The 12757-nt window shown below is 48.0% G+C and overlaps 1 protein-coding gene across 5 annotated transcripts in view; it reads right to left on the reverse strand.

Annotated features, from left to right (window-relative positions):
• The window catches only part of FMN1 (formin 1), a 194920-nt gene that overhangs the window by 107572 nt on the left and 74591 nt on the right, over nucleotides 1-12757 (reverse strand). For 4 of the 5 annotated variants that reach the window (XM_075613256.1, XM_075613255.1, XM_075613253.1 and 1 more), the window contains exons 4-5: nucleotides 7711-7886; nucleotides 2729-2846 (exon numbers count right to left, since the gene is read on the reverse strand). In XM_075613256.1, the coding sequence (XP_075469371.1) occupies nucleotides 2729-2846; nucleotides 7711-7886 (294 nt within the window). Of the gene's footprint in view, nucleotides 1-2728; nucleotides 2847-3535; nucleotides 5634-7710; nucleotides 7887-12757 lie in introns of those variants that run through there. The other variant, XM_075613257.1, reaches the window with a different exon arrangement.

The raw sequence follows: 12757 nt of genomic DNA on the forward strand, positions 1-12757 counted from the left end.
ACAGACATCAGGGACACGTAGCCCTCACCCCGTTAATATGCAGACATCAGGGACACGTACCTCTCACCCCCTCCTAATACACAGACATCAGGGACACGTAGCCCTCACCCCGTTAATATGCAGACATCAGGGACACGTACCTCTCACCCCCTCCTAATACACAGACATCAGGGACACGTACCTCTCACCCCCTAATATCCAGACATCAGGGACACGTAGCTCTCACCCCATCCTAATACACAGGCATAAGGGACACGTAGCACTCACCCCCTCCTAATACACAGACATAAGGGACACGTAGATCTCACCCCCTCCTAATGCACAGACATTAGGGACACGTAGCTCTCACCCCCTCCTAATACACAGGCATCAGGGACACGTAGCTCTCACCCCCTCCTAATACAAAGACATCAGGGACACATACCTCCCACCCCCTCCTAATACAAAGACATCAGGGACACATACCTCTCACCCCCTAATACAGAGATATCAGAGACACATACCTCCCACCCCCTCCTAATACACAGGCATCAGGGACACCTACCTCTCATGTCTCCTAATACACAAGCATCAGGGACATGTACCTCTCACCCCCTAATACACAGACATTAGGGACACATACCTCTCACCCCCCCGAATACACAGACATCAGGGACACATACCTCTCACCCCCTCCTAATACACAGACATTAGGGACACGTAGCTCTCTCCTCCCAATACACAGACATTAGGGACACATACCTCTCACCCCCTCCTAATACACAGACATTAGGGACACGTAGCTCTCTCCTTCTCCCAATACACAGACATCAGGGACACGTACCTCTCACCCCCTCCTAACACACAGACATTAGGGACACATACCTCTCACCTCCTAATACACCGACATCAGGGACACGTACCTCTCACCCCCTCCTAATACACAGACATTAGGGACACGTACCTCTCACCCCCTCCTAATACACAGACATCAGGGACACGTACCTCTCACCCCCTCCTAATACACAGACATTAGGGACACGTAGCTCTCACCCCCTCCTAATACATCGACATCAGGGACACGTACCTCTCACCCCCTCCTAATACACAGACATTAGGGACACGTACCTCTCACCCCCTCCTAATACACAGACATTAGGGACACGTACCTCTCACCCCCTCCTAATACACAGACATTAGGGACACGTAGCTCTCACCCCCTCCTAATACACAGACATTAGGGACACGTACCTCTCACCCCCTCCTAATACACAGACATTAGGGACACGTACCTCTCACCCCCTCCTAATACACAGACATTAGGGACACGTACCTCTCACCCCCTCCTAATACACTTAAATTGTAAGCTCTTTTGACGCCTTCTCCTAATGTTACTTCTATGTCTGTAGCACTTATTCCCATTATGCGACTGTTACTTTGTCACTTGCATTGCCGCTATGAAGCGCTACATTGCGCTATACAAATAAAGATACACGTACATCGGGGACACGTACATCGGGGACACGTACATCGGGGACACGCACATCGGGGACACGCACATCGGGGACACGCACATCGGGGACACGTACATCGGGGACACGTACATCGGGGACACGTACATCGGGGACACGCACATCGGGGACACGCACATCGGGGACACGCACATCGGGGACACGCACATCGGGGACACGCACATCGGGGACACGCACATCGGGGACACGCACATCGGGGACACGCACATCGGGGACACGCACATCGGGGACACGCACATCGGGGACACGCACATCGGGGACACGCACATCGGGGACACGCACATCGGGGACACGCACATCGGGGACACGCACATCGGGGACACGCACATCGGGGACACGCACATCGGGGACACGCACATCGGGGACACGCACATCGGGGACACGCACATCGGGGACACGCACATCGGGGACACGCACATCGGGGACACGCACATCGGGGACACGCACATCGGGGACACGCACATCGGGGACACGCACATCGGGGACACGCACATCGGGGACACGCACATCGGGGACACGCACATCGGGGACACGCACATCGGGGACACGCACATCGGGGACACGCACATCGGGGACACGCACATCGGGGACACGCACATCGGGGACACGTACATCGGGGACACGTACATCGGGGACACGTACATCGGGGACACGCACATCGGGGACACGCACATCGGGGACACGCACATCGGAGACACGCACATCGGGGACACGCACATCGGGGACACGCACATCGGGGACACGCACATCGGGGACACGCACATCGGGGACACGCACATCGGGGACACGCACATCGGGGACACGCACATCGGGGACACGCACATCGGGGACACGTACATCGGGGACACGTACATCGGGGACACGTACATCGGGGACACATACATCGGGGACACGCACATCGGGGACACAAACCATAAGTCCATAGATAAGACAGTGGGTTTCCAAGCAGTGGCTGTAACAGTATTGGGGCTCGAGGCAGCATCTTGTAGATATAGGACAGAAAGCTGGGCCCTTCTGCCACGAATTCATTCCGTGCAGGACCTAACCCCAATAAACAGATCCGGCCCACGCTTTCCCGAGGCAGAGGGAGGGTGACCTATCTCGGTGACTAGGTGACGGCGGTCTGTGCCAGTCAGCGTCACGGGGAGCCCATGTCTCAAAGGGAATATATGAGGTTCAGAAAGCAACACGTCTGTGTGTTACTAACGCTCACCTACCTGCTTCTGTGTACTTCAGACCCACTTTCTCTTCCTCATCTTTGGGTTTCAGGGGGGGCCACACAGCCTGTAGTCTTCCCGGGGTCCGGTCTTCTGTATCCGAGGGGCTGTGATCCGGCTGCAACAGGTCAGAGAATGGGAAAGATTTACAGGCAGCAACAATATGCATTTATTTTATATACCGCGGGCCGGGGCGGAGCACTGGGCAGTCTGCAAGTGACCGGCACCATGACTCTGCCGAGGCACAGGGAAGGAAAGGGCCTCGGACCCTTCCCATTTCAGAGGCTATCTACATAGAAACAATCATATAGGAACCCAACACTGCATAACTATGGGATGTTTGTGCATAACTATGGGATGTTTGTGCATAACTATGGGATGTTTGTGCATATCTATGGGATGTTTGTGCATATATATGGGATGTTTGTGCATAACTATGGGATGTTTGTGCATACAGTATCTACGGGATGTCTATATGCACGGACTGTGTGTGTAACAATATATGGATGTGCTGTGTGTGATATTATGCACCTGATGAAGGTTCCGAACGGGACCTGAAACGATGCACTGCCCCCGCTGTTCCATACATGACGACCCTGCATTAAGAATACTGGAGGACAGCTCCTTTTGAAAAATTCAGTTTCATTACTTTTTAGACTATTTTGTGTTTGCTACACACAGATTTTTCTCTAAAGTTTCCCCCCCTGCCCCCTATTTTTGTATTCATTGCGTGAATATATAGAGAGACACACACAATATGTCAGATTGCCCCCAATAAGAACCATATAAAAAGGAACATTTCCTCACAAGAGATGCCTGGTCAGTATCAGCAGGTCTGGTCTTGTCAAAGATGGACTTCAAAGTCTCCTTCTCGCTCTTCTGCTTTCGCTTCACGGCATCCAGATCAGGTAAGTCCAGCGCTGGCACTTTCCTGGGAGGCCTTATGAACAAGGATTTAAACGCATCCAGTGCAGACTCTGCCTCTGATCTGTCCACTGTTACACCTTCTGTGTCTTGTTCCGTGTCCTCACTGTGCTCCGGTGGGATCTCCTCTGTTTCTTCCTGCTTGGGGCTGTCGAGGTTCAGAAGCTGGGAAAGTTGTTCCAGGAAGCTAGAGCTCGCTTTGGGTTCTGCTGACTTCCTCAGCTCCCGCTTCCGAGCAAGAGACTCCAGTGGCAACTTGGACTTCTGCACCGGCTGGGACAGCTTCAGCAGAGCCAGATCGCTGTCCTTCGGCTTCACCTCTGTGACCATCTCTCGCTCCTCAGCATATGCCCCCTTCTTGTGCACACGCAAACCGCTAAAGAAAGCTGGAAGCTGGAAGGTCTTGTCACCCTGGGCTTCTGAGAGAGGAGCAGCTTTGCTAGGGTCTGAGCTGAAGGTGATGTGTGGACTGCTCCCCACTGATAAATCCTGTTCAGTGACATTATCTGCAGGAGACGCTGTGTCCAAATTGGCTCCCACAGATTCTGACCTGTTTGGATCCAATTCCTCCATGGCCTTTTCCATGAAGTCAGCTCCTCCAAGTTCTTGTGTTTCAAGCTCCTGCTTGGGACCATTGTTCAGTGACACATGAGATGCAGAGAAATCCTTGGATACAGGTGCATTTTTAGTTTTTTGGCTTGTGAATGGCTCAGGGCTCTCGCTGTCGGAGTCTGTATCGCTCGTTGTGTGCACCAGAGTCCCCCGTACAAGCAGCCCATCCTGGTCATAGTCTGCTTTGCAGAGGACAGGCGTGGCCGTGAGATCTGCGATGGGGGGCACATCAGTTACTGCATCCGCATGTACAACTGCTGCTTCCAGACGCCCAGAGCACACTCCCTCCTTTTCATCACTTTGCTCTTGTAAAACTTGCACTTCTGCCACTCCCAGGTAATCCAACTGTGGGTAGTGACCCTGGTTTTCCGTTGCTCTATCTCCAGGATTTTCTTGCCCCACTGTGTCTTGCGAATTCATCTCCTCACATTGCAAATCCACCAAACTCTGCTTCTCTAAATCTGAATCAGCAATTTGTACGCTTCTCATAGGCTCCTCTTCCCCTAACTCCTCTGGGCCTTTTGTTCCCCTCTGCGCTTTGTCTTGCTGCGCTGCTGACTGCATGCTGTGTCCTTGCTGCGCTGCTGACTGCATGCTGTGTCCTTGCTGCGCTGCTGACTGCATGCTGTGTGCTTGCTGCGCTGCTGACTGCATGCTGTGTGCTTGCTGCGCTGCTGACTGCATGCTGTGTCCTTGCTGCGCTGCTGACTGCATGCTGTGTGCTTGCTGCGCTGCTGACTGCATGCTGTGTGCTTGCTGCGCTGCTGACTGCATGCTGTGTGCTTGCTGCGCGTGGCCAGGGGCTTCTGGCTGCACCGTAGCATCGCTCCCTTTGGCTCTGAACGCTTTGAGAACCGCATTCTCTTCTTTGGGCTTTGGGGTCTCCAATTTAGTAGTGATTCCAAAAAATGACCTTATGGAAAATTTAGCTAACACAGATGGAGCGTCACCCGGTGTTCCTGCTGCTGGGGACGCTGGCGCCAGGGGCTCGTGGAAAGGATTTCCTTCCCCTTCCATGTCTTCGGAGGTATCAGTCCTGAAACGGAAAGTGTGGAGCCGAGATCTCAGGGGCAGCTCTCTGGGTGCGACCAATGCAGAACGTCCATTTACAAGAAAGAGAGAGCATTTGGTTGCAGACTGAGTCAGACTCTCCTCCTCCCTCTCATTAAAAGTGGATGCGGAGGATCTGTCAAAACTTGATGGCAATAAACAGTAAAAATATCCTATTCTAATGAAAGAGGGGGAGAAGCACCAAGAATGCACGTACTGGGAGGAGAGTATGTCTCTGCAACCCTAACACACAAAGGTTATTTTGTGGGGGGGGGGAAATGGGGGGTGGAGAGAGCCGGTCTGTTGTGTAAGTCAGCTGGAAACTTCAGCAGCAGCAGCAGCGTCTGTACCTGCAAAGTCCCTCTTCCTGCTTGTACAACACGGGGCTCTGTAGCTGCTTGGCCGTTGGTAAATGAATGACATACATATGACACAAACAGTGTCAGCATCAGCTAGGATGACAGCACCAGAAAGATTTCTGTTCCTCTCTGGCCTCCGATCTCCTTCCAATAAAATCCAAGTTAGTAGGCAAAAGAGAGAGAGAAAAAAAAAAAACTAAAAAGATGGAGGGAGCCGTTCACGTGTCTGCACCGTGGGAAAGAACCCTGCGACGTTCACAGAATCAGGACTGATAGAAACGAGACGGGTTTCAGCGGCAGACAGCCCGGCCTTCCAGCTGAATCAGGGGGAAATCTCCCGTCTTCCGCCTTGCTGCAGGTTTTCAGTGGAATGCAAATGTCACCATTGGGAGACGGCATGAACGAGGCTGGTTTCAAATTACTTTACCTCCCAACTTTTAGCTGCTGTGCACTACAAACAGGTAGTTAGTGAGAGCAGAGTTCGCCACACCCACCGCCTGTGAAAAGGCAGAGACCAGTGACTCTGCAAAGGAGGCTTCCCAACTCACAGAGCAGGGAGCAGCCGGGAAAATCCCCGGGAGAGAGGGGTGCTGTAACAAGGGGACCGGAAAGGGATTATAAATAGGAGGGCCACAAGAGCACTGTAATGTTAATTTAAGACTTAAATCTATGTGACATGTGTAGCAAACTGCTAGAAATCTTTCCATTCAGTATTGGACCCTGCCGGCGGTGTAGGGGTTAATCGTTTGCCGGGCCTGCATTATTACATGTTAGTATTTAATATGTTGCCTTTTTAAAGGGCAGTGTTAGTCACGTTTAATTCTAGAAGTTGCTAGAAGATCACATGGATGTGGTGTGACCACATTGCAACATATAATCTGCCCAGTTACTGGGGCAGGTTATTGGTCACAACCCTGGTTTAAAAGGGTGGGGATCCACCATTTTGTAACCAGTCCCCCAACTGCCATCAGGAGACTCCATTTAACACCAAGAGGATTCCAGGGAGGTCTCCAAGCTATGCTAGCTGGTAACTAGGACACTTTTATTGCCTTGTAGTGCTAAGGCAAGTACCGGTGTTCGGAAGGCCCTTTGGAACCTGCATCCAGTAGGCCTACTCCAAAGCAAAGAGTAATTCCATAGCTCAGGGGTTTGAAAGATGAAATCATTGGGGGGGTCTGATAGGAGTTTCAGGGGTAACTCCCTGATCTGTCCTAAGCAGGGCAAAAGGCTCTCTTGGAGAGTGAGTGTTACTACTCTCATAGCAAGAGAGAATTGGATTGTCAGAGTTCAAAAGTACTGAAAACCTGTCCTGTTACACAAGTGTGCCTCTTCAAGGATGTATATTGCATATGAAAAAGTGTTCCCTGTTAATAAACCAAGTTAAAAGTTCCTGGCGCCCTGTACACTTATTATTGATTCCTCATACAAACCAACGTGGATCCATCTACCCCGAGATACACCTGAAAACCTGTCCTGTTGATGCAACCAGGTAAACCGCTGAGCACTTACATCTTTTATTCAGATCCAGCCCGGTTTAAAGTGACAGAGACTGTTAATATCCTCTCCTTTTCACTGTACACCCTGTCCCTCCTGCTGGGGGGGAGGGGGGGGGTGAGGAGATAGGGGTGTTGCACATGTATCTGTATCATAGGTATTTACATTAACCATGTTCAGAAGTAACTTTCACTTCATTACAATGAGAGCAGATTACACGTCAAGACCCGTTCGGGCCGATTTGGAAGCAAGTTAAAGAGCCAATGACTAAATGAATATTAGGACTCGCTGATAAACGCAGAACGCTACATAACAGCGGATTGGAAAACCTCCGAGAAAGCAGAAAAGATTCAAGTTCTGCATGGAGCAAAAATGGAAAAGATATAACAGTAAAAAACAAAAACAGTGACAACTTCCATATCCCACGTGTTTTACACATACAGACATGTAAACACGGTACCCACCCTTGGTGATGCCGGGCGCCGTCACTCCTAATTACATTTAGCAGTGATACATACACTGGCTTCCCCCATTCAGACTCACGTAGATATCCAGGCTGAGGTGCAGAATATTCCGGTCCGGCTTCCCCTGCGCGTCCCAGCTTGTGAATTGGTCAGGCCTGACTGGTCTGATATCACACACACCGGACTCCTCCTCTCTGACACAGGCCAGGGCACCGGGAGACACTCTGGTGACATCTTTCGGTAAGGACCCACCACCTGCATGGAATGAAACCATGTAACATGCTGAACATCAAATCGTCTCAGCAGAAAAGGACCCTAAATTAGGCATTGTTAGTAATACCCTCGTCGAAGCTGCCCCTCTGACAAAATATGTATATATATATATATATATATATATATATATATATATATATATAAAAATATACAGTGTTCGACAAACCTATACATTTGCACGCCCCGGGCGAGTGGATTTAACATCGTGGCGAGCTCCTATTGGCCCAAGCAGCACACGTGTGGTACTAGGTGGCGAGTAGATTTTTTTGTTCGGCGAGTAGATTTTTTGGTTATTTGTCGACCACTGAAAATATATATATATATGTAATGGAAATATTCCTGTATGCTCATTTGCATGTCTTAGGCAGCTCTGCAACCCCGCCTTTCACCATTATCACCCAGCACACAGCACTTCCACTGCAGCAAGGGATTCTGGGAAATGACATGCAAATGAGCACACAGTGCCACCTTTTGCTTCAAAACCATTAACATGGTTCCTTATAGGCTTAAGCTTGCTGCATGGTCACAGCTTTGAGCACAGCCAGGGTTAAACCTTTCTCACTGACTGCCCCGCACCTCTGGAATGCCCTTCCCCTCAATACCAGACTAGCACCCACTCTATCCACCTTTAAGACCCACCTTAAGTCACACTTGCTTAGAGGCATATGAGTAGCACTGTGGATATTACTAGACACATAATACATAAAGCTTGGCCCCCTGCAGAAGCACTTACCAAAATTCCCTCCTCCGGTCTCTGTACGTTCCTCCTACATATCAATTAGATTGTAAGCTCCTCGGAGCAGAGACTCCTTTTCCTAAATGTTACGTTTATGTCTGAAGCACTTATTCCCATGACATGTTATATTATTTGTTATTTATATGATTATCATGTGTATTACTACTGTGAAGCGCTATGTATATTAATGGTGCTATATAAATAAAGACATACATACAAATAAAGACATACATACATACAAGATGCATAGCCAGTAAACTCACCCACAGACAGCTGTGGAGGGTTTTTGTCACTTTTTTAACTTAACTAAGTATATATATATATATATATATATATATATCCAACTTGTAGGGCTGCAGTGTGTTTTGTGGGTGTAGAGGAGAGGGGCTGCACATTGTGTAGGGGGGACTGCAGAGTGTGTTTGTATCTATAGAGGGGTGTTGCAGAGTGTGTGTATAGAGGGGGTTGTGTGTATGTACAATTTCCTTTTAATATAACTTGCAGTAAAAGCAGTAAAAGCATAAGAATATAGACAATCATGCTGATAAAAATCAATACAACAATGTATCTTTAATTTTTTTTTTTTTAAGCCTACATTTAGCCTATAATAGTAATAATCCCCTCAGAACAGGGCATTACTGACCAATAATGCCCTGGCTGGGTTAAAGTCCCTCGGCTTCGCCTCGGGCCTTCAACTCTTCCAGCCAGGGCATTATTGGCCAGTAATGCCCTGTTCTGAGGGGATTATTACTTAATTATCTTTAACTGTTCATGCAATATCTCTAAATATAATGTATAACCCTGTTCATTTAATGTATTGTCATCATAACTCTGTGCCCAGGACCTACATGAAAACGAGAGAGAACTCTCAAATGTATTATTTCCTTGTAAAACATTTTATAAATAAATATAATGCTGACTAACATACGATGCAGAGAATCATTTCCCTGGCTCATCCTGTAGCCTCTATACAGACAGCACAATTATATACCTCTTTTCTATCTCTGCATCCGAAATATTAACCTTCCTCTTGCTGGATGAAAGTAATGGTAGCATTTGCAGAGATATGTAATGCTTTAAAGACCCATTAACTATATCTTAAAAAAAACTGAACATTAGCATAACATCAGTGCTGTGTGATACAAAGGGGGGGCGTCATGAGACGTGCATTAAAGAGTCAATCTTGTGCCGTGATGCTACAGGATCTTTCCACTGTTACAGCAACTTAAAATGTGATTATTACTCAATAATACAAAACTTTTACATACAAAACTGATTACCAGGAGCAATGTCCTTATAGGTTCTCCAACTGCATTATTACTGAACACCACAAGGTGGCCAACAAAATAATGTGCCAGAATGTGCAGTCTATACGTGTTTAAAGCTGCAGTTCAGTCAATATCCTGCATGTGTGTTTTTTTTAATAAATCAGTTCTGTAGTTAGAAAAAATACTTTTAGCATTTTCTGTTTTAAAAAACAACTTTTAAAGACCAATTTTCTTGTATTCTATTTTAACAGCCATTTGCTAAGGCACTGCCCCTTCATGTCCTGTCACAAGCCCTGGCACACCCCTTTGTCAGCCCTGCCCTCCCTCTAGCACATGTCAGTGCAGGAGTGCTCATGAATATTCATGAGCTTCCACTGACTGACAAGCAGAATATAAACAGATCCCGTCACTAATTATGTCACCAAATTTCGACCTATCAATACATGGAGAACGAATTGACCTGCAGCTATACAGTTCTTTAGGTAATTAGAGATTGCACACACAAAACTATTGAAGTAAAAAAATAAATTAAAAAAAAAAAAAAGACTGAACTGCAGCTTTAATACTAGCAAAGACACTAGTTGTAAATCGTTTTCGCAGTTTAGTTGTTAACTTCCAGAGTAAAAAGGAAGAGGTAGGAATTGCCATACTCTAGTCATTTTATAATGTTTTTGGCAGGAAATAATAATACTTGAATGTTGTGTACGGTAGATGATTATTTGTATGATATATTTTCAATGTAAGCTGTTTTCTTCCTGTGTATACAGAGGCTAGTCTTTTTGTACATTTCACTGCAGACTAATTGTCTCTCTTTAGGTGCGGTAATGGTACTTTGTCAGGTTAATTGTTTGGTAACATCCTCACCATAATCCTGTTATTACGCTGGCTCAGCGTTCCTACTGTTACAATAAATAATCTGGAGGATTAAAACTGCAAGGAACACAACAAAGCAGGAAGAGTGCTGATACCGGCAAAGGTCACTGACCAGCACCGTTTCCTACAGGGGTGCTAACTTCAATCCTCAAGACCCCCCAACAGGTCAGGTTTTCAGGATATCCCCGCTTCAGCACAGATGGTGCAGTCTTCAATTGAGCCACCTGTGCTGAAGCAGAGATATCCTGAACTGTTGGGGAGGTCTTGAGGACTGGCGTTGAGCACCCCTGGCCTAGAAGTCCCAGCGCTTGCAGTACCTGTGTTGCTGCCGGGGAACCATTTCTTAGGGGCTGTTTAATACAGTACAGTATGCTGCCAAATTATTATTTAGACACATACATCGATACCTAATCTAAAGAGAGGTTTGTAGTCTGGGCATCTTCCTATATTCACAGATGTGACCCCCGACATTACACAGATTTACATTTATACTGTAAATAACTGCACATCATTACAGTGTGTGATGCAATCACTGTGGCGTGTTACAGATAGTATGCTTTCCAGACTACAGGGAGTTAATTTGCCCTAGAGAAGCTAGTTCAGCTGCAGCTAATCAGGCTGGACTCCTGAGTGAACAGAAGTATTTTAAAAGACAGACAGAGCTGTCATCGAGAGAGACCGATTTTTCCCCAAAGAAAGGGGGAGATAGAAAGTGCTCCCCAGCTAAAGAAGAGGCTGGCACAGTTCCTTAGACCCGCTGGACTGTGGTCGTGGAGTCTGCTAGGACTGCCCGGGTTTGAATCCCAAAGGGAAGAATGAAGGACACGAGACCATGCTGAAGCAGGGATGTCCTATCCATGGCATTGGATCTACAGAGGAGGGTGTCATGGAACAAGAACTACATTTCTGACTCACCCCCCTCTCTCCTTTGCAGCTTCTGCCTGTCAGATCTTATTCCCAGCTGCATGGAGTTTGCACACACACACTGTGCCTGTGTAAATTGCAACAATGTTGCATTTCTTGCCTCCAGGCATGGAATCAGTGAGCTGCTACTGCAGTTTCTGAGATCCTCACCAGATTGGGCTAGTCTGCCCCCCCTCCTGTTTGTTCAGAGATAGTCTGCCCCTAGACTATTCCCTTTACCCACACTGCCCCTCACTTCCTTTTCCACCCTGGAGACAGTGAGTACAAGACCCTTCTCTGTTCATCCCCTATGGTGAGGCCATCTCTTTTTACCGGTTTCTAACTAATAATCACCACTACATACCATCCACAAGTATTTGTATCCTGCTGCTTTTCCCAATAAAGTGGAGGAAATATTACAGGGCTTGGAGTGATTTAAAAGGGAACTGAGTTAATGCTATCGGGAGCCATTCACACATCAAACGTGACCATGGCTTCAGAAAAGTAAAAAGAGGACCGTGTGCCTTGGGAATACACACAGAGGAGCTGCTACCCACAGCCAATATGCTAAAGAAACAAGCAAGCAGCTTACACAGCAAATAAACAGCAGTCTTTCGCGACACTGTACAGCATACTGCTCCACGTTGCTACACAGAGCCACCAGCCTCTACACAGCAAACAACTACAGCTTTATGCAAAGACAAGTGAGCAGCCTTACTTTGCTAATAAGAACACAGAGCAGTCTCTGCAGAGTGAAAAGCAGCAAGTAGCTCCAACTGCACACAGCCTGCAACCTTACAGATAAGCAAGCAGATTTACACTGGACACAGCCAGCACCTACCCTGCACCTAAGGCAGCAGCTTTGCAGACTGACAGTGCACTTTACACACAGAGCCTTGATCGCCTTCTCTGTCTTTTTGAGTCCACCCCCTGCACAGCCCCATAGTGAGGAGCCACCATCTCACCTACCCCTGCGCACGTCCCACGGCTAGCGCCATCAAGGGCCACGCTACCGGACACCCGCCAGGACACGGGTCAGAGCCGCCGGACACCTGTGAGTACAGCTACCCCTA

Source organism: Ascaphus truei, chromosome 9 (genome assembly GCF_040206685.1).
Source record: "Ascaphus truei isolate aAscTru1 chromosome 9, aAscTru1.hap1, whole genome shotgun sequence".
NCBI lineage: Eukaryota > Metazoa > Chordata > Amphibia > Anura > Ascaphidae > Ascaphus > Ascaphus truei.